The sequence below is a fragment of the Amblyraja radiata genome, chromosome 9 (assembly GCF_010909765.2).
Source record: "Amblyraja radiata isolate CabotCenter1 chromosome 9, sAmbRad1.1.pri, whole genome shotgun sequence".
Classification (NCBI taxonomy): Eukaryota; Metazoa; Chordata; class Chondrichthyes; order Rajiformes; family Rajidae; genus Amblyraja; species Amblyraja radiata.
In genome coordinates, this window is record NC_045964.1 from 14,843,984 (window position 1) to 14,869,566 (window position 25,583).

The 25,583-nt window shown below is 42.3% G+C and overlaps 1 protein-coding gene across 2 annotated transcripts in view; it reads right to left on the minus strand.

The window, feature by feature from the left end:
* Window positions 1-16,786: 16,786 nt before the first annotated feature.
* Window positions 16,787-25,583, minus strand: part of ptgr2 (prostaglandin reductase 2) — a 43,445-nt gene continuing 34,648 nt past the window's right edge. For both annotated transcript variants that reach the window (XM_033026760.1, XM_033026761.1), the window contains exons 6-10: window positions 24,672-24,881; window positions 22,910-23,031; window positions 22,556-22,643; window positions 20,634-20,673; window positions 16,787-17,016 (exon numbers count right to left, since the gene is read on the minus strand). In XM_033026760.1, coding sequence (XP_032882651.1) covers window positions 16,949-17,016; window positions 20,634-20,673; window positions 22,556-22,643; window positions 22,910-23,031; window positions 24,672-24,881 — 528 coding nt within the window. In that variant the 3' untranslated portion in view covers window positions 16,787-16,948. The remainder of the gene's footprint in view (window positions 17,017-20,633; window positions 20,674-22,555; window positions 22,644-22,909; window positions 23,032-24,671; window positions 24,882-25,583) is intronic.

The window sequence follows — 25,583 nt, forward strand, 5'->3', positions numbered from 1 at the left end:
GGGTCAGTAGGAGTTTGTGGATGTCCCGTAGCGGCTCGTAATGCTAACGGTAGGTACTCGGGAAATCCGGTAAACTCGTGACGTTTTTTCAACACTGAAAAATGTCCACGAGTAAAAAAATACTCGTGATGAAAAATAGTTACTTTTTACTCATACGAGCCGCTACGAGACATCAACAAACTCCTACGGACCCGCTACGGACATTCTCCGAGTTCGAATCAGGGGAAAACTCGGGAGAACTCTTGAATTACCTCGTACAGTGGGACAGGCCCTTAACAGTAGAGAAATGCTGGTAACTCCGAGAGTCAGTGCTGTACAGCGTAGACACAGGTCATCGGCTCACCGCGTTCATGCCAACCATCATACCATTCGATATTAATCCCACTTGCCTGCATTAATTTCATATCCCTCTATTCCTTACTCATTCGAGGACCTGTCCAGATGCCTCTAAACTGTTCACCATCTCTTTTGGCAGCTCATTTCAGGCACCAAATACTATGTGTGAAAGTTGTACCCATTAGATCACCTTTAAACCTCCTTCCTCTCACCTTAAGCCTATGCCCTCTAGTTTTAGACTCCACTGTCTGGGAAAAATACTGTAGCCGTCCACCGTATATATGCCCCTCTTGATTTTATAAACCCTTGAGAATTTTACACCTTCTCCTTCTTCGCTCCAGGGAAAACCCAGCCGATATAATCAAGTGCAGCCTGTGTACAACTATAATATGATGTCCCAATTCTTGCAGTCAATGCACAGCTAATAAAGGCAAGGATCTCATAGACCTTCACCGGTCTGCTTTCCGGGAACTATGTATTGTACCCCTCTGTCTCTATGCATAACAACATCCCCAGGGCCTCACTACTCACAATGTACAGTATATCCTGCACTGGTTTAACTTACCAAAATAGACCACCTTGCACGTCTAAATTCCATTTGACATCCCCTTGCCCACTTGATCCAAATCCTGTAATCTACAACTAATTTTTCAGTTCATTATACCACCAAATGTGGTGTCATCTACAGACTAACTAACCATGCAACCTACATTCTCATCCAAAGTATTAAGATACATGACAATCAACAGAGGATGTAGGACAAATCCCTGTGGCACAACACTGCTCACAGACCGCCAATCTGAAAAAGAACCCTCCTCTACCATCCTCCGACTCCAATCACTGAGCCAATTTTGTATCCAATTGGTTAGTTTACTCTGGACCCCATGTGATCTAACTTTCTGGTCCAGCCTACCAATGCTTTGCTTAATTCCACTTGTCTGCCATCCTGCATCATCACTTCTCTTAGTTACTACTTCAAAAAACTCCGTCAAATTTGTGAGACATGATATCCCACACACAGACCTATGCTGACTGTCCTGAATCAGACCTTGTCTTTCCAAATATTGATTAATACCAACTCTCAAAATTCCTTCCAATAATTTTCCTACCACTTATCTAAGGCCTCTAGTTCCCTAAATTATCCTTGCTGCTATGACTATGACAATCATTGGCTGTCCTACAGAATTGCTGTGTCTCACCTATGACTAACAAAATGATTTTAAAAATCTCTGCCAGGGCCCCAACATTCTTATCCTTTGCTCGCTGTAACATCCCAGGATGCACCAGGTCAGGCCCTGGGTATTTAATCACCTAAATGGACTTTAGGACCTCTAATACCTCCTTCTTTGCAATGCTGGTCTGCTTCAGGATATTACAGTTCCCTCCCCTGAATTCACTAGCTTCCATTCCATGCTATTACCACACTGGTCCTTAAGGGGATCTATTTTATCAAGTACTTTTGGACCCTTGACATATATAATATATGGAATATATTGCGGGAAATTGTGCTTTAGTATTAATCAAACTTCAGTAGAATATATCTATATAAAGGCTTATTCATTTGGAGTTTGAAAAATTGAGATGTTCTTCGAGATTTGGTTGTCCTTGTATGTGAAGCATTAAAAGTTAATATGCAAATTCAGTGTGTAATTTGCCTTACAAAAGGATTTGGAGCAAGAAGGCTGTGGAGTGTCAATTGCTAGAGATCAATTAGGTTTTTCGCTATTAAGAGAATCAAACGTTATTGGGTTCACGCACTGATGTGAAAGATCAGTCATGTTTTCACTGAATGGCAGAGAGATAATGAGGGGCTAAATGACCAACTATTTCTGTTCATCTTCTTTGGTCATGAGGAGAAATGAACAACTTAAACATAGACTTTTTTCAGGATATAATTACTCATGAAAAATTAGAAATTTTCAGACAGTGGAAAGAAAATGAGAAGGGATTCAAACTGTAGAACACAGGAAAATGGAAAGGAGATGTAAATTTTGTGCAGTGCAACAAGAAACCGAGGAGAGCCAGTGGCCTGAAATGAAGTTATACTCGAGATTTCAGGGGAGCTCCCTGCTGTCCATGCCAGAGTGATGTAATCCACACCCTACATGATTTGCTATGTGAATATATTTCCAATACCTTTACCATTAACATGTTAAATCACAAACGCTCTACAGGAACATTCACTTAAACTTGACACCAAATACAACTTGACAATCATAGATCAGAATTTGTGGCAATAAAAGATTGAAAAGTTTATAATAGCTATTATAATACCTTATAATAGCCATTGCTGTTTTTAAACAAAGGAGTCAGTAACTCAGTCTGGTATAATGTTTCCAACGGCCACGTCAACAGATTAGGTCTCACCCTCTCAGAGACACTTTCTTTGTTCTACACAATCCCTCCACCACTTCTCCATTGCTGAAACATAACTTTTTTATTTTCTATTTTCCAGTTCTGAAGAAGAGTGTCAGCCCTTAAACAGTAACTCGGTTTCTCTTTCCATAGATGCCGCCCGGCCTACTGAGTGCTTCCAGAATTTTTGTACTTTTATACTCCATCTGTCACCATCCTCAGAATGATTCATAGGTTTTCCGGATATGGGAGAAATCAATGGTTAAGGGAATTGGGCAAGAATATGGTATTGGGATAGATCAGCCATGATCTCGCTGACTGGTGGCTCAGGCTCAAGGGATGAAATAACCATTTCTCCACCTATTCCTTATGTGTCTTTACCTAATCAATTGGCTTGTCTATGTATCTTTGTATTTCAACAGAATTGGTCCCTCATTAAAGTTCTTTAGACTGGAATAGTCTCGGCTCAAATACTGTGCAGGAAGGAACTGCAAATGCTGGTTTAAACCAAAGATAGACACAAAAAAACTGGAGTAACTCAGCTGGTCAGACAGCATCTCTGGAGAAAAGGAATAGGTGACGTCTCAGGCTGAAGAAGGGTCTCGACCCGAAACGTCACCTATTCCTTTTCTCCAGAGATGCTGTCTGACCCGCTGAGCTACTCCAGATTTTTGTGTCTATCTTATGGGCCTGTCCCACTTAGGTGACTTTTTGGGCGACTGCAGGAGACTATGCGGTCGCCACATGGTCGTGAGGAGTGCCCGCATTCTGGGAACTACTCGCAGCCTCATTATGGCGAATTTTCAACAGTGTTGAAAAATTAGCCCATGCCGAGAATGAAGCCTCCATGGAGAGTAGCGAGAATTCTCGTGCCGTAGGTGCAGTGGTAGTGGGTTTCCAGGAGGTGGAAGGTTGTCGTAGGTTGTAGCCGGTGCTGACTGGTGATTTCTATTGGCTCATTGGGGGGAAAAAAACGTAAGCAGTAGTTTTCAGAACCAAGGGTAACCGACCGTTAATGTTAATGTCCGCCGAGCTTCACAGCCGTGTATCTCTGGCTTCTTAAAAGTTGTCCCCGCTCCTTTTCCCCCCTTCTCCCCCATCCTCTTTTAAAGGAGCTACGTGACCCTTCCCGTACACTGTGCTTTCACCATCTTAAATACAGCGCCAACCTTCCTGTTCATCGCGGTGTGTGTGCAGTCGATGGTTTTTCAGTTGACAGTTGCTGGTAGTCGTCTGAAAAATCGCCTAAGTGGGACAGGCCCAATAGGCTCATATATTGATCATTGTGGCACCACGTCATCAAATGCCATTCCTACTCTGTTCTGATCAAACATAGAACAGTAAATGTAGACACAAGGAACAACAGATGTTTGATTTTTTTAAATGGCAAAGCGCTGCAGTAACTTAGCAGATCAGACAGCATCTCTGGAGAATAAGGTTGGGCAACGTTTCAGGTCGGACACCTCGGGACTGATGTAACACCGGTCCCTATACTTCCTCACATCCATCCATGGACCCCAGCAGTCCTTCTGGGTAAGATAGAGGCTCACGTGCACCTCCTTTAACCTGATCTACTGCATTTGGTGGGCCCGATGTGGCCTCCTTTACATCTGCGAGACAAGGAGTAGACTAGGCGACCATTTTGCTGAACACTTGCACTCAAAGCCCGATGGAGCTCCCAGTTGCTAACCATTTTAATTCCCCTTCTCATTTCCATACTGACATTTCTGTCCTGGGTCTCCTCCATTGCCAGAGTGAGGCCACATGCACCTCATATTCCACTTAGATAGTTTACGTCTATGATATGATTGAATTCTCCAATTTTAGTTAACTAAGCAAACACCCTCTCCCCTCTTTCTTTCGCCAAACTCCCCCCCCCCCCCCCCCTTCCACCTATATTCCTTCCTCTGGGTTCATGTTTTACATCTCGTCTATCTTTATCTCTTTATCTCACACTTTTTGTCTTTTAATCTCTGCTCACTGTCCAACCATCTGCCAATATAAAAACCCCTCACCTCTATACACCTATAACTTGCTTCTTTGTCCTGCCCCACCTCTCTTCCAGCTTTCCCCCCCCATCCCCGCCACTACAATCAGTCTGAAAAAGTGTCCTGGCCCAAAACATTACTTTTCCATGTTCTCCAGAGATGCTGTCCGACTCCTGAGTTACTCCAGTACTTTGTGTAATAGAACTGTACCGCATAGGAACAGGCCCTTCAGCCCACAATGTCCATGTCGAACATGGTGTCTTGTTAAACTAATCACCTCTGCCTGCATTGGATTCCTCCATTCCCTGCACATCCGCGTGCCTATCTAAAAGTCTCTTAAATGCCATTATACCTGCCTCCACCCCCACCCCTGGCAGCACTTTCCAGGCATCAGCCACTCTGTGTAAAAAAAATTGCCCTGCACATCTCCTTTAAATGTTACCCCTCTCTAGTCTTTAACATTTCCACACTGGGATAAAGGTTCTGACTATCAATGCTATTATTCCCAAAAACAATGAACCATAATCCTTTGTGACAAACCTAATTTCACCATATCAAATGCCTTATGAATATCAAAATATGCAAAATCCCTTTAGTTACATCCTAAAGAAATAATTGATTGCTGGTTCAAATAATTTCAAACTGTCATAACTATGCCTAATCTTATACTGTTATGATGGCCTGCAAGAAAAATACAAGATATTTTGATCACCATAAATACAGTTATGAACACATAAAACAAATACGGGACGACAGATGGCACAATGGGCTAAGTGTTCGGCTGGCGACTGGAAGGTGGCCGGTTCGAATCCCGCTTGGAGTGCATACTGTCGTTGTGTCCTTGGGCAAGACACTTCACCCACCTTTGCCTGTGTGTGAATGTGTGTGAATGTGTGTGGGTGATTGGTGGTGGTCGGAGGGGCCGTAGGCGCAGATTGGCAGCCACGCTTCCGTCAGTCTGCCCCAGGGCAGCTGTGGCTACAGAAGTAGCTTACCACCACCGAGTGTGACTGAGGAGTGAATGAATAATGCGATGTAAAGCGCCTTGAGTATTAGAAAGGCGCTATATAAATCCCATCCATTATTATTATTATTATCAAGGATAAATCCTCAGATATTAATCCTAAATTACTATCAATAAATATTAAAATATTAGTAAAGATATTAATCATAAATCCACTGCAGACAATCATACACCTGGCTTACACAAATGTTTCTCATTAAATCAAGAGCTAAAAAGTTATTGTGCTATTACAGCATGCAGTACAGTTAAATTATTTCAAAATACTATATTCCACAGTTTCAGTCTAATACCAAGAGCTCAGAGTTCTTTGAATAAGATTATATGGATAAAACACAGGGTATATAAAAATATATTCCTCCGTCAAACATCAAACTTTGAACCTAGCATTCAAAATATATCTAATAGGGGAGATGAAGTTCAGAATATGCATAAGAATTGAAGGGAAGGAGCAAAGACTCCTTAGAATCCTAGAATGTCAGAGATTCCTGCCTAGGAATGGCATAGTTGCTGAATATTAAACAAATACCTGACCTTATTCCAACAGCTCAATGCTTACAACATCCAAGTTCATAAAACACATTGTTCTACAATACATTGTAGCAGTTCCATTTACATGTCCACCTACTTCATGAGTATACAACTTTACCACAAATTTCACATTTGTCCAGAAATAGCTTAACAATATGGAAAGAAAAAGCCATTCTAATAAGAGAGTTCGGTATTACGAAAAACGCAAGGAATCATGGGATTTGTCAAAGGTCATTCACCATAAAGAAAAAGTGAACAAAGCGCTGGCTGAAGAAACTGTGTATAAATTCTTATCTTTATTCATAATTTATGTGTAAAATTCTCATCCCCCCAAAGAAACAGTTAGCGGGAGAGCATGGTGTAACAGCGAGAGAGGGGGGGCAGATGCGAGTGGGAGACAGGGGATAGCTCGCACACAGAGGGTTGCCAACATTCTCACTCCCAAATAAGGGACAAAAGGTCAAAATAAGGGACAAATTCCCGACGGCAATTCGTTGACCGACTCAGCCGTGGCTGGGTGAATGGTGAGTTGGCCTGGGTGCTGGACTGCACACAAAGCCCAGCCGGCGGGCCAGCTGAGGAGTTTTGGCTCAGCCCGTGCGACATCAGGCGCAAAGTCCCGCACCCCATCCAACTCATGAGCCGATGAACCGCCATGAGAACGGAGGGGTGGTGGTGTCGGCGTTAAGCGAAGGTCCGAAGGTCGGACAGCTGGCCGGGCTGCCGACCGACGGGGCCACGGGCGAGGTGCTCCTGCTGCACTCCATGGACTACGTCGGGATGGGTGAGGCGGGACTGGACGCGGCGCTCCGACCCGACAGTCCCCTCGAACCGAGTAGTAGCAGTCAAATACGGGACAAGGGCAGTCCTGTATGGGACAAACCAATTTAGCCCAATATACGGGATGTCCTGGCTAATACGGGACAGTTGGCAACCCTACACACAGACCTGCGCTTCATCCGCAGCCAGGATCGAACCCGGGTCCCCGGCGCCGCAAGCGCTGCTGAACAGCCACCGGATGAAATGAAGGTCTATAAGTACACAGCTCCACTCTGCTTTATGCCGAGTGACCTTTGACCTGGCCATGCACAATTGGAATACTGAACTTGCTTATTCAATAGCATGCGTTGACTTTCACTCCATAGCAACTAAGGAACTAGTCACTGTGGGGTTTAATTCAGTTGCTGCACCCACCTGATGTTTACACAGGGCAGGATCTCTCAATCTGACATAGACTCTGTTGTCAGCCAGTGTAAACACTTGACAGTAACAAACAGCAGCAACTTCCCTAATCAATGCTCACTGCATGTCCTTAAAATAATACATCAGGTGAAAAATTGCCAGTATTTCAAATGAAAAATATATTCTCAAATTGCACAAGTCTGTCATCGCTTGAAAGGCTGCTGTCAGAAACGTACAACTAATTTTATATTCTTCTTTCCAATGCTGACCTTCCAATTTTTAACATTTTCTATTTCAATTATGGATACAATACTTCCAAAGAAGTTTAAGGGATATTTATAAATTGATCAACTTAACTCATCCAGATCAAATCAATAGAATTGCCAAAGTAATAGTTACCCCTGTATATTAAATTCTGACATAATCATAATTACAGGGCCTTTCACAATCTCAAAACATGCCAAAGGCTTCTTACCAGCAATTTGGGAACATAACGCATTTCTATGCAGCTGAGTAGACATGACTAAATGTGTCCTTTTATAAATATTAGTCACAGAGTTGGATGTGGAGTGGATATTATGACTCAACTCAAACCAAAGAGTCGACTGTATAGCAAGACCAATTTAAGACCATTATAAATAGTATACTATCTGACCTCTCTCACCTGCTGATCATTAAAATCAAAGCTGGCCTTTCCTGTACTAACCCTATTTCTCACAATATACAATAATCTGTGGATCTGTTATGAATATATTCAGCAACTGAACCTTCAAAGCCCGTTTGGGTAGAAAATTCCAAAGATTCACTTTCCTCTGCGTGAAAAAACGTTTCTTGTTTGTTCTAAATGACAGATCCCCAATTTGAAGATGTGATAGTTGGAGGCTCAGGGGAGACTTGATAGAAGTATATAAAAAATTGAGAGGCATTGATGGCATAGACCATCAGAACCTTTTAACCAAGGTGGAAATATCAAATACTAGAGGGCATACCTATAAGGTCAGAGGGAGAAAGTTTAAAGTGGGGCAATCGCTCTTTTTACACAGAGTGGTGGGTGCCTACAATGCGCAGATATGGGGCCCAAAACTGCTCACAATACTCCAAATGTGGTCTGAACAGTGCCTTATAAATTTCAGCATTACATCCGTTTTTGGATACTAGCCCTCTCAAAATAAATGCTGGCATTGCATTCACCTTCCTTACTGCCGATTCGATTTGCAAATTAACTTTCTGGGCTCCCAGCACTCCTAAGTCCCTCTGCACCTCTGATTTCTGAATTCTCTCTCCATTTAGAAAATAGTCTATGCCTTTATTCCTACTATCAGAATGCATGACTCAACGCCTTGCTACACTGTATGCCATCTGCCACTTCTCAGCCCACTCTCCCAACCTGTCTAAGTCCTTCTACAGAGACCCTGCTTTCTCTACACTACCTGCCCCTTCACCTACCTTCATATCATCTGTAAACTTGGCCACAAAGTCTTCAAATGCCCCATCCAAATCATTGATATACATCATGAGTAACAGCCCCAGCACCGACCCCTGCGAACACCGCTAGTCACCAGCAGCCAACCAGAAAACCCCCCCATTTATTGCCACTCTTTGTCTTCTGCCATTCCTCCAACCTGCTATCCATGCTAGTATCTTCCTTCTGATAGCATGGTCTCTCATTCTTCTTTGGCAGCCTCATGTGTGTCACCATATCAAAGGCCTTCTGAAAATCCAGGTAAACGACATCCACTATCTATCCTGCTATTTACTTCCTCAAAGAATTCCAACAAGATTTCCCCTTCACAAAACAATGCTGACTTCAGTCTATTTTATCATCTGCTTCTAAGTATTCAGAAACTTCATTCTTTATAATGGACTCTAAAATCTTACCAACTGAAGTCAGGCTAACCGGCCTATAGTTTCCACTCTTCCGCTTCGCTTCCTTGAACAGCAGAGCAATATTTGCAATTTTCCAATCATCTGGAACCACCCCTGACCCTAGTGATTCTCGAAAGATTACAACTAATGCCTCCACAATATCTAAAGCCACCTCTTTCAGAACCCTGCGGTGCAGTCCATCCAGTCCAGGTGACTTATCCACCCTCACACCTTTATCCTTCCCAAGCACCTTCTCCTAAGTAATAGCCACTCCACTAACTTCCACTCTGACTCTCTTGAATTTTCCGACTCGTTGCTGATGTCTTCCACTGTGAAGACTAATGCAAAAAATGTATTAATCTGCCATTTTTTATTCCCCATTATCACTTCTTCAGTATCATTTTCCAGCGGTACAATTTTTACTTGTCTTTTTCTTACTCTTTATATACCTGAAGCAACTTTTACTATCCTTCTTTAATTAGCTTGCTTTTTATATTTCATTTTTTCTCCCCATATTGCCTTTTTAGTTGCCTTCTGTTGGTTTTTAAAAGCTTCCCAATCCTCCAGTTTGCAATATTATATGCCTTCTCTTTTAGTTTTATGCTGTCTTTGTCTTTCCTTGTCAGCCATGGTTGCCTCATTCTCCCGTTAGAATCTTTCTTCCTCTTTGGAATGAAAAGATCCTGCGTCTTCCAAATAGGCTGTGGGCCGAGGAGCTTTATTCCAGTGTTTCGTGACCCAAGTCATCAAACTACATGAAATTTTCATATATTGTGTAAAAAAATTATATAAATCACCCCTGAAACTCGTCATGAACAAGACTTGCACATTTTTAATAAATTAGAGAAAAACCGGAAAAATGTCAGGTATTTTTAGTCCAATCAAAGCACGTTTAACATTGAGTTGTATGCCAGTTGGCCAATCACGCGCTTTGCTTCAGGCTAGCACACAACATGGCTGAGAGGGCTTCACTGATGCCTGTTTTACTGGAGATTCCGAAGAAAGTTCTGTGGAATACGTCGTGGAAACTTGCAGTAGGGTAATTGAATTTAGTGAGAAAATCATTAAGAAGTCTGAAGAATGTGCAGCTAAGTGGATAGAAGTGGAAGAAAGTCTTGAAACCAAAGTCGCTGCTGAGGTGCTGCTTTGTGAAACTTTGTGAATCAACTCAAACTGAAAGGTAAGATCTAAAGTCTGAATTTATGAAAATTAATCTGTAGGGACTTTAATTAATTTAATTGCACCCTTTATAATGTGAAAAAATGAGATTTGGAGGCTGTACATTCACTCATTCACTCACTCACTCATTCACTCATTCACTCATTCATTCATTCATTCATTCATTCATTCATTCATTCATTCATTCATTCATTCATTCATTCATTCATGAAGTTGAGGGCCTAAACTATATGTAACAATAACAAGGTAAATTAAACATTTTCACTAATGCCAGCTTGTTGTAGAGTAATAAGTCTTAACCATTTAATCTCGGAGCTGCCTGCGATAACTTACCGGTAAAAGTGCTCCGATTGCGGGGGCTATGTATTTAACATAGTGAAGCCGCAGTCTCAATTAAAAAGCGGCCGATTCGCGAACGTGGAGCCGCGGATCATCTCCGCGGGCCGGAGGGGAGCTGTACATAGTGCCGTCTGTAGCGGCCGTTTCCAGGCCCCGACCACGGGAGAAAAACGGAGGAATATTCATTGCACTTTATAAGCTGCCATTGGAGTGAGAAATGGTAAGAAATGGCTGATGTTTATGTAGAAATGAATTGGTGTATGTGAAACATAGAACTTGAACTAATTTATCTATGGTAGTAAGTGTTATTCTCATTAACATTAAGGAGGTTGAAATGTTATGAATTGAAGTCCATGCAGACTTAATGACTATGGGATGTTTTTTGTTGTTGTAGCCTCTGCCTGACCCTCCACAGGGGATGGTCTCCCTTGCCATTTATATATATATATATATATATATATATATATATATATATATATATATATATAAACTCTGTGGCTGGCTGGCTGGCTGTGTGTGTTTCTGCCTGACTTGTGGCTGCCAGCCTTTGATTCATGGCTACGTCAACGTCAGACCCAGAAACGCCGAGTTTTTTCCCGTTTTGGTAGATTTCACTTTTCATTCCAAGTAACCACTCCTCATTAAATTTTGTCGTGTTTATGTACACATTTTTAATAAAATCCTTTGTCGCCTCCTGCTGGCCAGCGACCATAACGGCTGCTGGCGCCCGCATCTCGCCTCAAAGACGCCATTTAAAAACAGCCGCACTGCTGATTCCTGAGCCGCTTGAGTTGGAGGACCACATCTCCCGTGGGGGCTACGGGTAGGGCACGGCTGCGTTGGGGGAGCAGACCCAACGGGTCTGCACTTGGTCTAGTATATATATATAGGTATAATAATATGTAGTTTAAATGGACTGCAACACGGAAATAGACTGCCCATCATGTAATATGGGCATTGGCCACTAGATGGCGCTTACTTTCCCGATCTCATTTTCTAATTAGTTTAATTAATTAATGTGCAACTTTCGGCAATGACGAGTTATGACATCCTTCTCAATTATATTTCATCTAAATCTGTGGGAAATTTCATGTAGTTTGGTGACTTGGGTCACGAAAACTGATTTCTAGACACATTTTTGATGCTCGGCCCACAGCCTAAAATTGTTCCCAGAAATTCCTTCTGGGGTCCTTTTCCAATCAACTCCTCCCACATGCTTCAGTAGTCACCTTTGCTCACCAGGAAAACCGACATATCCAATTTCATCTTCTCCCTCCCAAATTGCAGGTTTAATTTTACCATATTATGGCCACTACCTCCTTATGGTTCCTTTACCTTAAGCTCCCTTTTCAAATCTGGTTCATTACACAATACCAAATCCAAAATTGCCTTAGGCTGGCAGGCTCAACTATATGCTGCTCTAAGAAACCATCTTGTAGGCACTATAAATTCCCTCTCTTGGAGTCCAGTCCTGGTTAGGGACCGGCCTTCGAGAGCTAAGTCCCTCAGGAGAAAAAGGAGGAAAGAAGATAAGACTTTATTGCCTTCCATCACAGTGAGGAATGTGGAGGAGCCGCTGTGATGGATGTTTATGGTAAATTTTTATGTGGTTGCGTGTTTTGTTGCTTTTTGGTAAGACTATGCAAATCAAATTCCTCGTATGATTTACATACTTGTTTTGTTTTCATACTTGGCTAATAAAATCAATTACAATTACAATCTGGTTTTCTCAGTCTTCCTGCATATTGAAATTCCCCATGACCTCTGTAACATTGCCGATTGTATCTCCTGATGTTATTTGTACCTTACTTCCTGGCTAATGTTCGGAGGCCTGTAAATAACTCCCATCAGGATCTTTTTACCCTCGCTGCTTCTCACCTCTACCCACAAAGATTCTACATCTTCTGATTCTATGTCACCCCTTGCTAAGGACTGAATTTCATTCCTTACCACAAGAGCTACTCCACTCCCTCTGCCCACCTGTCTTTTTGATAGGACGTGTAACCTTGGATATTCAGCTCCCAGTTCCTATCCCCTCAGCCACATCACCAGAATGCCCACAATGTCGTACCTACCAGTTTCTAACTGCCGTACTACGTTTGTCTGCCAGTGGGAACTCAATTGTTGAGTCATGTTCCATCATGATCTTGCCCCTTTCACGATCTCCTACATGAATGAATACCATGAATGAATATTTTGTTGTCACATGTGATAAGTCACAGTGCAATTCTTTGCTTTCATACCCATAAAGGGCACTTACAAAATACCCCCACCCCAGGTCCCCCTTTGTTCTCCTTCCTCACACCGGGTCCTCTATTGTCCATCCTCCTCACTCACGGCGGGCACCCCACACCAGGTCCCCATTGTTCTTCCCCCTCATCTTCCTGATGTCTCTCTGTATCCTCAACAAACTATCAAACAGGTTCACCTGTCAGGGACCGTTTCTCCCTTTCTGTTACCAGACTACTGAATCACCTATAAGGTTCATCCCGACCTATCCCATTGCGAACCTTCAACTTTTTCTCTGGGACTGAACGCTCTAGCACTATTCAGAATTCTGGTATTTTTCTCTTTGAACTCGAGTATGGCTTGCTTGTCCATATATGATTTGTAGTATGATTTGATTTGACTGGATAGGTGCATTATCCACCTGTTTGAAACATACAAAAAATAGCAAATTCAGTGAGATTTATCCAAGAACATCTTCCAATCTGACACGGATAACTAGTTATCCGTGTCAGATTGGAAGATGTTCTTGGATAAATCTCACTGAATTTGCTATTTTTTGTATGTTTCAAACAGGTGGATAATGCACCTGTTTGTCAAATCAAATCATACTACAAATCATACAGGTGGATAATGCACCTGTTTGTCAAATCAAATCATACTACAAATCATATATGGACAAGCAAGCCATACTCGAGTTCAAAGAGAAAAATACCAGAATTCTGAATAGTGCTAGAGCGTTCAGTCCCAGAGAAAAAGTTGAAGGTTCGCAATGGGATAGGTCAGGATGAACCTTATAGGTGATTCAGTAGTCTGGTAACAGAAAGGGAGAAACGGTCCCTGACAGGTGAACCTGTTTGATAGTTTGTTGAGGATACAGAGAGACATCAGGAAGATGAGGGGGAAGTCCTCAGTTTAGCCAGTGCTGCAAAAGTCTGGTTGGCCTCAGCAGCCTCAGGCTTGGGTCAGAAATTCAAGATATTTTTGTCTGTTTACTTTCCTGCAGAACATCTCGGGGCATTTTAGTGCTATAAAAGGCATTGTACGTTGTTGTAAGCTGGCCTATGTAACTGTGTCCGTAACTATTTTTTATTGTGTTAAACACAACATGTAGGATTATTTTGTGCAATTTTAATTATTCGGTGAATGGGCTTTGTTGGGGTTCTCACAATGGAAACACTGGGAACTGCTGGTATTCTGAAAATATTGAGCTATACACTAGGTCAAGGATAGCCAGTTCACTATGACATGTTTTTGCCTAAATCAAATCAAGAAAATGTACTCCAGCCACCATTGTTGTTCAAGAAAAAATGTCCTTCAGATTAATTTTATGGACATTTATAGTAGACACGGAGAAGAAAAAACAACCAGACTGAGCTACGAGTACACTGAAATTATACCACTGTCCATGTATTCCAGGGATGAAAGACTGGTAATTCAATACATATTATACGCACCATTATTTTCAAAATCTGAGCAGAAAATGAATTGCAAATTCTTAATTGCCATGAGAATGTGACGGTGAATATTCTTATCCTGTTTCAGTCCATCTCTCCCAGTGTTGGAGAGTTCTAGGATTTAGATCCAGCTACAATGATGAACTTTCAACAAATATCCGTTAGGATGGTGTGCGACTTGGAAAAGAACCTAAACCACACTTTTGCTTGGTTTTGAAGTTACAGGTTTAGAAGCAGACCGCGTAATTGCAGTCCATTTTGTATATGGTACACACCGTAGTTGATGTGTACTGGTAATGATGGGGGAAAACGCCATTTAGGCCAGGCAACCGTTTCACCAAACCCTTGTGCTCAGCCCATCAACAACTGCTGCTTCTCCTAGTTGCTAACCATTTTAAATCCCCTCCCCATTTCCACACTGATCTTTCTCCTTAAGGGCCTGTCCCACTTACGTGTCCTTGGCACGCAAATTACGCGACCTCGTAGTCGTGTTGAGGCGTACGGGCATTGTATGGCCGCGCGGGGCCAGTCCCACTCAGAAGCGCGGAGGTGTATGTAGTTGTGCGCGACATCGCGCAGGGCTCCGAAATTTTTATAGTGAACGATATCTTCGCGCGGCAACGGCCTGTCGCAGAACTGACGGCCAAAGTGGGACAGGCCCAAGACCCTGGCGCGACGCAACGTCTCACCTTCAACAGCAGCAGGCAAACGATTGCCGAACTCGGCCTGGGGTTCACAGCCGTTGCGGTCCGGATCCGCCCCCACTTCTACTCCCAGAGCGGGGCCAAGAAAATTGAAGATAGACACAAAATGCAGGAGTAACTCAGCGGGACCGGCAGCATCTCTGGAGAGAAGCAATGGGTGACTTTTCAGACTGAAGAAGAGTCTCGACACGAAACGTCACTCATTGCTTCTCTCCAGAGATGCTGGCGGTCCTGCTGAGTTACTCCAGCGTTGTGTCCATCTTCAAATGACATCACGCGCTCCAGACAGCTGTGTGTACGCATGTAATCGTGTCCGACCTTCGCAGGACCATCGCGGCTCAACGCGACCACGAGGTCGCATGCCAAGGACACGTATGTGGGACAGGCCCTTTAGTCTCCTCCATTGCCAGAGTGAGGTTGCAGGCAAGCTGGGGGAACGACACCTCATATTTTGCTTGGGTAGTCAAAACCCAACTGTATGAATGTTGAATTCTCCCATTTCAAGTACTAACCCCCTCCCCCCTCCCCCTCCCACCGCCTATCGTGTTTCCCTACTCCCTATTGTGGTACACCCATTTCTCCCACCACCTTAGTCACCCTACTCTTTTCCCCTCCTTTGTGTGCTCACCTCCCATCCCATATTTCCCTTTTACCTATTTTCCCTTCCTCTGTCCCCCCCCCCCCCTCACCTGTATACACCTAACACTTGCAGAATTAACCCAACCCTACCTCCCTTTTCCAACATTCTCCCCCCCCCCTATTCCATTAGTCTGAAGAAGGGTCCTGACCCAAAATGTTGTCTGTCCATTCCCTCCATAGATGGTGCCTGACCCACTGAATTCCTCCAAAATTGTTTTTTTCTGCTCCAGATTCCAGCATCAGCATCTTGTTTCCAATTCTGATGTTATGACGGAAAGTAGGCAATTGATGAAGCAGGTAAAGATTGTTGGGCAGAGGACACTGCCCGGAGGAACGGAGAGTGATAACATGCAGCTGGGTGAGATTGATTTCCAGAAACTACAACTCTTCAGATCTTTAGCACTACAGCTTCCATGAGATTCAATCCCATTGCCTTTTCTTGATGTCATGCAGCATGAATCAAACCAGCTGTGATGGAAGGTGCTCAATGGGAGGTTGGGATGAATCATTCCTTCAGCCTTGTCTTCAGAACACACAAGCAGAGTGCTGCTCTTTTTAAAGATGGGCATATTCATGTTCTTCCATCGGCTGTTGATTGGCCAAACCTTGCAATGCACCATTCAGCACTGGATGAAGCAGATTGCCAAGCTTTGATCTGAACAACTGGTTGTAAAATTACTTAACTGTTTATACATATGTAGGCCCTGTACTGCAGCTTCACCAGGCTGGCATCTCACCTTTAGGACTGCTCTTGGCTTGTTCGTCTGCATTCCTCATTGAACCAGGGTTGATCATCTGGTGTGTTATGGTAAAGCAAAGCTACAGCAGGCCATAAGATTGTTGATCGTGGAGGTATACATTGACCCTGCTTTGTTCACCTAATATTAAGCTAACAGATATGTAGTCCATAAGACTTTTCACATTTATAGAACCACACAACTCAAGTGAAAGATATCCTCTGCATGAAGATTATAGGAATTTTATTTAGAATTAAATGTTTTATACAACGCATCAGAACAGCAAATCTGATCCAGGTACATGATAGATTAGTTTAATATATTTAAAATTAATGCCTCAATTAGTGTTTCTTCAGTTCCTCTTCGGGAGAAAGGGTAGTTTGCCTCATTACCCCTCAGAGACTACGACAAGCTGTTTCCCGATGTTGCCCCCTTTCATCAGTGACTCAAAGGCGGCTGCAAGAGAAGAATTGTGACCTTTAAAAAGAACCATCGTGGGAATAAATGGAGAACAATTCCCATATTTTTTTCCAATAACACAATTTGCAATTCCACAATGTTTCTGATTCTTCACAGTTTCCATGGCATGCTGGTGCAGTATTTGCAATGTAATTTGAATAGAAACAGAAAAAAGGAAGTCGAGTTGTATTAGAGGCTGGAGAATACATGATTATGTCTAGACAAAGAAAGCTAACTTAGGAGAGTGTGTAACAAAGGTTCTGCACCCGCTGAGTTTCTCCAGCACTTTTGTCAACTAAACTAGGTACTAGTTACTGGGTACTCGTACCTAAAATAGACAGACAAAGTGCTGGAGCAACACAGCAGGTCAGGCAGCATCTCTGAAGAAAAAGGATGAATGACATTTCACAATATCACCCATCCTTTTTCTCCAGTGATACTGCCTGACCCGCTGAGTTACTCCAACACTTTGTGTCTATCTTCAGTATAAACCACTAGGCTGTGGGCCGAGGTGCTTTTTCATTTAGGTTTGTGACCCAAATCACGGAACTACCTGAATTTTTAACATAGTGTAAAAATTATTAAAGAAATCATACCCGAAACTCGTCAAGAACAAAACCTGCACATATTTTTAAAGTATGTGAAAATCCTCCAATTTTCCGAGTAGTAATTGTCCAATCAATGCACGTTTGACATTGCGTCGGACACCGATTGACCAACCACGCGCTTTTTTTCATGGTAGCTAGGCAGCGAGCACTCTGGGATCACGACTGCCTCCTAATAACATCAAAAAAATAGCAAGTATTCGAAGGAATAAAGGTATTGCTAACCTTGCTGATAAATTTATTTTACAATTGATTTATCTTTGTAAAGTTATGATGTGAACTATTAAATAAAAATTATAACTAAAAATGGAGAGCTAGGGTTAGGATGTCGGTCAGTCAGTCAGTCGGTCAGTCTGTCGGGTCAGTCTGTCGGGTCAGTCGATCAGTCTTTTGGTCAGGCTATCGGTAGGCCGGTGGATGCTGTGAAGGATCCGTCGGGCTGTGGGTAGGCCAGTGAGTGCTGTGACGGATCAGTCGGGCTGTCGGTAGGCCGGTGTTGCACCGAGCAAGCTGGCAAACTAACGGAGCCGGCGCTATGGGGGTGCTGAAGACGGCCCGGGCGGAGCGCAGGGTAGTGCTGCTCTCCACCATCATCACCATGATGATCCAGAAGGGCATGCTGGCCGAGGTGGATGCGCTGAGCGGCCACACTTATGGAGCCCGCAACTGGTCCCAAAGCGGCTCCAGCTCCAGCCGTGGGAAGCTCTAGAAGGGGGGTGAGTTAGGGTTAGGTATTTTCCTCAGTGGAAAATGCCTTACCTTTCCCCCAGCCTGGCACTGCCCCAGTCCCACTACTGCCGTGACCCCCCGCTCTGCACACTGGCAGTCAGTAAAAGGGGGAAACCACAGGAACTGCCCTCACCCATTAATTAGGCGGGTTCAGGAGCCGGACCTCTGCGGCAGTCTCACTCATAATTATATTCATTATATTATTTTTAGATAATATAATTATATATAATATAATTATATATCATTATATTCATATTCACGTCATATATATGGTATAATAATATGTGGTTAAATAGACAGCAGCACGGAATTAGGCTCCCCATGGAGTAATATGAGCATTGAACACTAGATGGCGCTTACTTTTTCAATCTCATTTTCTAATTAGCTTAATTAATGTGCAAATTTTGGCACTGACGATTTATGACTTCCATCTCAATTATATTTTATCTAAATCTGTGCAAAATTTCAAGTAGTTCCCAGATAGGGGTCACGAGAGTTAAATTCTAGACACATTTTCGATGCTCGGCCCACAGCCTACACCATCTGCAGTTCCATCCTACAGATTTGTACCTAAACTCGGTATTCTGCTCTGGTGAACAGCATGAACAGGCAAAGTGCTCAACTGGGTCACGATTGACCAGCGAAAATGGATTGGGAGGAAGCTTTTCAACAAATGCTTTTCATTCCATGTTTTTTCTCCTTAATTGTTAAATCCAGCTTCCCTATGAATGGATCTCTGCTTTTCACCTCAAATCAATCTACATGATAAAATGTTGCATTGTTTCTCCTAAATTTCTAATTGTAATTGGAAATGACTATATTGCCTTTAAGACCCACAGTTCTGGATTCCACGTGTGGAAACCTCTTTTCCTCATCCATGCTTGCAAATTCTTTCATAATCTCAAGGACTTCATGGAAGTTTCCCTCAGCCAATTTCTTTGGGAGAAGTGCTCCAGCGTGATAATCCCTCCCGAAAGTAGAATCAATGCGATACAACAATCCTCCTTGTAAACTATAAAATAATTATTTGTTACATCTTCACCACCATTTGTAATGCAGAAACCCAGAGCAGTGCATGGTCATCGTCTTTTCATTCAGCTGGCTCAAGGATTAAAAGATGACTTGCTTCCACTCTAGTTCTGTGGGTTCTAAGGTGATTGATGAGGCCTATGTAGGAACATAGAGTTTTCCAACAGAAGGAAGAGGAGGTGCCTAGGTGAAACAAGCTGTTTGTGAGGTGTGTGCTATTTCTATTGATTATGCTGAGCTTTTGTGTGCTCCTGATGCATGCGTGAGATTTAGCCCCTTTCCATATGCTCCTTCCATGAGTAGTCATGGGCCAGGTATTTCCAATGGTGATATTACATTTCAAGGAGACGGTCTAGAAAGCTTTTCACTGCTTTGACTTGTCTGCTATAGATAGACCAGGTCTCAGAAACATATAGAAGGCGTTGAATATTGCTGACGGTAGGATGAGTTAAGCAGAGTTTAATCAACAACCATCTTCTGAAATTGACCAAAAGCTGTGCTGATGAATACAAGTGATGACGAATTTCACCACTGATGCCTGCCTTTGCTGATAGGTGGCTTCCAAGGGATAAGTGATCCATATTTTCCAGCTGTTCCAACTATGATCTCACCAAGGTTCAATTTAATGTTCCATTGCTGAATATTGCTACCAGAATAAAGCTCCAGTATATGCTTGCACTTGTGGCTTTAGTAACTCATCACCTATTTTTATTCATTTATGGATCCGTAATGCTAGATTCCTAATAAGATGCAGCACCTTTTATACAATGAAGATTTATCAATTACTTGCCCTGTTGAATGTTTATTGATATCCCTTTATTTTATTAGTGTATGTAAGTTAACCACAGCAGTTTGTGACGTTTTGAAAATACATTCCCGATTCCACAATCCCAGTAACAACGGTCTCGGTGGTAATCTTCCTGCAATTCACTTCCTACCTTTTCCTAGTGCGACAAACTATTCTGAATCCTTTGAGTTCTAACCAGCTTCCATTCTGCTACTTGTTAACAATCTAATCTTAGTTGTGAATCTATTGCAATGTCAATAATGACATGTAATGTCAGTGTCAATGCTTTTGAAAATCTAAGAACGATTCAAATTGGTCTCATATGAGGGACAGCTTTGGACACCTGCTCTTATTATAAACCCACTGTTCTTTTTACCAAGGCATGGCATATAGGAATCAATTAAAAGGGAAAGTGTGGAAAGGAACAATTAACAAATGGTGGCATGAAGCTGACCACTTCTTACCTCCAATATTTTCCAATCCCTTCACCATTGTCTCACGAACCTGCAGGGACAGAAGCATTGGTGAGAATTGCAAATACATATGTTTGCATACCTGCTACCCACAATCACCTTGGAGCAGCACATGTCCACCCACACAAAGTAATTCCAGAGGAAAATAGTTTTTTTACCCCACACCTATTCCCCTTCTTGCCCCCCACCAAAGTTTCTATCACAGCATTAACGTTTATTTTCCAGCTTGGAAGCATCCTTTTAATAATTCTGCACTGCTGATGCACAGGTATGGCTCAGTTTGCTATAGGAGTACAGCCAACCCCATCAAACAGTCTATCTCACCATGTCCATGGAGTTAATTTGTAATTTATCTCCAGGGTTTATCGAGAATTTTTTTTATTTAATTACCAACTAAACCAAGAACAGCTTAGTGTAGACTCAAAAACTGCAAGTGACTGGTAGAGCTGTTGCCTCACAACTCCAGTAAATCAGGTTTAATCTTTACCTCTGGTGTTGGCTGTGGGAATTTTGCACATTCACCATGTGGCCATTCGGGGCCCCCCCAGTGATCTAGTTTAATTGCATGTTGGTGGGCCAAAGGTCATGTTTTTGTGTTCTCTCAATGACTGAACATTGCAGCTTCTAGCCTGCCTGTCAAATTTTCATTTCTCTGAAACTAAACACCGCAGGTGATGAAAACCAAAACACACAAAATGCCTGATGAAGGATGTTAACTTTCTTCATTAACTGGTTTTCTTTCTACAGATACTGCTGTTTTTCCAGAATTTAATGTGTTTAAAAGTTTCATTTTGTTTGGTGACACAAGACAAATTGGCCCTCTAGTTGGGGTGTCCCGTCCTCATTTTTCTCATTACTTTCTAACTTCTGAGCCACATCCTTATTGATTCCCATTTCAGTAACTCAGCTAGTAATCCAGTAAAACTTTCTGCCACAAAGAGTTTATTTAATTTCCTATCCAAAGTTCTCCCATTACACAACTCTAACTGCTGGTAACGTCTGAAAACTGTATACCGTCAGCTACAAGCTAATCTGCCAGATTCTGTCAAGCAAGATCATAAACTCAGAAAATGGGAATTTGATAGAATGAATCCCACCTGCATCCATGTCACATTCATGAACAGAACAAAATTCATCAGCTACCAGCAGCAGTGGCTGCAAGAAGCGCCATAGCAAATTTAAGGTGTCAGTTTACAAATAGCCCAAATACCTGGTTGTGTTTTGGATAGTTTGGGTATGTTTTTGTTGGAGCAGAGAAAGCCAATTTGACAGAATTAGGAACATAGCAAAGACATGTATGACCAATGTATTGAATCAAGTAAAGTAGTAAGAAATATAGAGGGAATCTGAAAAAGTATTTTTCTACCCAAAGCGTTGTTAAAATCTGGAACACATTGCCAGAGGGCATTTTTCAAACAAAATATGTGAAACATGGCATACAAGGCTACGGATCAAATGCTGGAAAATACGATTAGCATGCTTTGGTACAAATAAGTTAGCATGGACGCAGTGTGCTGAAGAGATTATTTCTGTGTTGTATGACACCATTAGGGCACCAGATACCACAGTTCTTAGAGCCCAAGCCCCCAACTGTATGCCACTGCAGAGATTTCATGCTTACAACGACAAATTAGCTCATTCTCTTGAAGTCTCAGCTACAGAAATAAATTTCTCCCTAATACATCAATCTCCCAATAAAACGTGCATGATTTTTGCAGAAAATGCAGTGAATGCAAAATAATTCACAACACTAATTAGGTGTGACGTCAATCTCTGTCACCAATAACAGAGGGGTCTTGTGTGTGATCAACAGAAGTCATTCAATCTGACCCAAGATTTGTGGCAGCATCATTTGACTTTTTTTTAAATGTCAAGAATGTGCAAAGCAGTAAGAACACAGCATGGTACAGTACCTTCAGTTTTCCCTCCTTCAGCCACTGGCTCAACTGGACCAGGCCCATAGCATGTTTGTCCGAATAATCTAGCACCATGAATCTCTCTCTGTTAAAGATTAAGTGGTAGAAAGAGGATGAGCAACAATAGGCCTGGTACAAACATCACAGCTTAGAATAGTTTTCTGGAATATTAAATGGAGCACAATTAACAGATTAGATGCCTAACTGAAAATTAATTGCTAGTCTCTCAAGAATTGTCTCTCACTGTAGCAACTTCCCAAAGATGCCCAAAGGCCATGTTGTTTCATGCCGTCTATCCATTTACAAAGCACTTATTTTTTACTGTAAACAGAGCAAGAATCATTTATCTACCTTGTGATATTTCTTTCCTTTAGGGTAGCCTCAGTTTGTGCTGGAAGTGGAGGGGGGTAAGACATGTCTTTGTTGTACATGGAGATTTGTCCACATAGAATAACATGGCTGTTCTTTTTCATCTAGGTTAAACAGAAACATTGTCAAATATAAACATCTTTCAAATTACATTGCATTGAGCTTAAATGAAAAGTTAGAAAAGTACAGATATTCAATGAGAAGGGCAGAATAAAATTAGAGCTATCCCCCTTGGGTAACATGGAGAGTATAATTTCTTCCCCCGCAAAACGATAATCAAAATCCATAATCATAATCGTAATTTATTAGCCAAGTATGCTTTGCAACATACGAGGAATTTGGTTTGCCATACAGTCATACCAAAAAAGCAACAAGACGCACAGCTACATAAAAAAATGACATAAACATCCACCACAGCGGCTCCTCCCCATTCCCCACTGTGATGGAAGCCAATAAAGTCTTATCTTTCTTCCTTTTCTTCCACGGTCGCGGGAGTCAAACCATCCGCAGCCGGAGATCGAGATCCCACGTCGGGGCGGTCTAAGCTCCTGCATCAGGACGGTCGAAACTCCTGCGGTTTGGAGTTTCCGAAATTGGTTCCTAACCAGGGACCGCGAGCTTCATGATGTTAAAAGTTCGCAGCTCCCACAGGTTGGATCACCAAAGGCCGACCCCGGCAAAGGGATCGCCCGCTCCAAGATGTTAAAATCCACAGGCTCCGCGGTTTTGGAGCTCTAGAAGTCCCAAACAAGAGGCGGCCAACCACGATGTGAGGCCGCAATGCAGACAGAGAACTACGACACGGAAAAACATTGCATCTGTCGAGGAAAGAGATTTTTAAAGAATTCCCCGCCCCCACCAATACAAAAACTAAAGATAAGCTAAAACATACATTTTACAACAAACGATAAACACAAAGAATGAAAAAGACGAAGACAGACCATTGGCGAGGCAGCCATCGTGTAGTTGGGAGACAATTGAAATTTAAAACTAAAGTTGATTTTGTGACTAAAGGTATACAAGGATAAGGATAAGACAGACAGACTCACACCCCCCCCCCCCCCGCCTCACACACACCCAAATGCAAACCAATGGGGCTAGTCCAGTATTGTCAACATGGACAAGGTGGGCCGATGGTCCCATTTCCCTGCTGTACAGATCTATGACTGACACTTTGTACAACTGTAACATAACGTCCCAACTTTTACACTTAATTTCCTTACTGATGAAGGTGTCAAAACCTTATTCACCACCATATCTACCTGTGATGCCACTTTCAGATAACTTTGTTACTATGTATTTGTTATTCTGGACCCCCCCGGTCCACCACACTTGCCAGGGCGTTACTGTACACTATGAAGGTCCTGCCATAGTTTGACCTCAAAATGCAACACCTCACACTTATCTGAATTAAACTCCATTTACGATTACTCAATTCATTTGCCTACTTGTTCAACATCCCGCTTTAATTCATTAAAGCACAATTAGACAGTGAAAATGGTTATAATTTTTTGTGTTTATCATCTACGGAGGTTTATGGCAATAGTTTTGTTTACAAGGGAAAAAGGCACCCAATTGGTCAGCAGTCATTCTAGGGATTAAACCACCCCCTCTCCTTTTTGCTGCGAGAGTGGTTTTGTGTCAGTTGGTTAAGGGCAGGAAATAATATTTTATTGTTCTTGTTTGGGGAAGCTGCTGATAGTAGAAGAATATTAGATACTTTGCTAATTTTTTCAATCCTTACCTGACTAATGACAACCTCACTGATTTGCCCACCAACATTGTCGAAGTAACTATCCACTCCATCTGGACAGTATTCCAGTAGCTTCTCTGCGACATTATCTTTCTTGTAATTAACAGCGGCATCAAAACCCATCTCGTGGACCAAAACTTGACACTTTTCATCTGTGCCACAGATCCCAACCACTCTGGAGCATCCTTCGAGACGAGCAATCTGTTGACACAGTTATAATGTCAGGTATTGTGTTGCATAACCTGCTGCCATAAAATGTTAGAGAACAAATGCCTTGAAAACGTCTTATTCCCAAATAGGATACAATCATAGAATTTGTGTTAAAAGCACAAAATTACATTACCAGGACACCATCTGTGCCACTTTGTACAAGTAATAATCACAACAATGAGATCATTTCGTCAACTCCAGGAGTGAAAGGAATGTATACATTTTCGTAAGTATTAATGACATGATCTTGGATATTAGAACATATTTTTGACATTAGGAAATGTAGATCCATGAATGGAACAAGCAGTAGCAATGGACTTTGAAGGGATAGTTAGGTTGATGGATTGGGCAGTTACACGGCAGAGTAGAATAGTACATCTAAAGATCACAGTGATATTGCTTTCACTGAACGGTTGACGTAAAATGGACCGAATGCTGATTATTCCATGAAAATACATCTGGATGATTTAAGGACACTGAATTCCACAGGCAGCTGGATCCATGCTATTGAATGCCTCTATAAACTTAACCTCCATAATTAAAGCTCTTCAATGTTTTGCTGGAATAAAGTGCAAGACCTCAACAGAATGACTCTGAAATACTCCACGATGAAATATTCCATTGATGAGTCTCAATGAATGAATGGCCCAAAGATACTTTAGAAGTGCTTTTCAATCAGAGAACAGAGAGGGC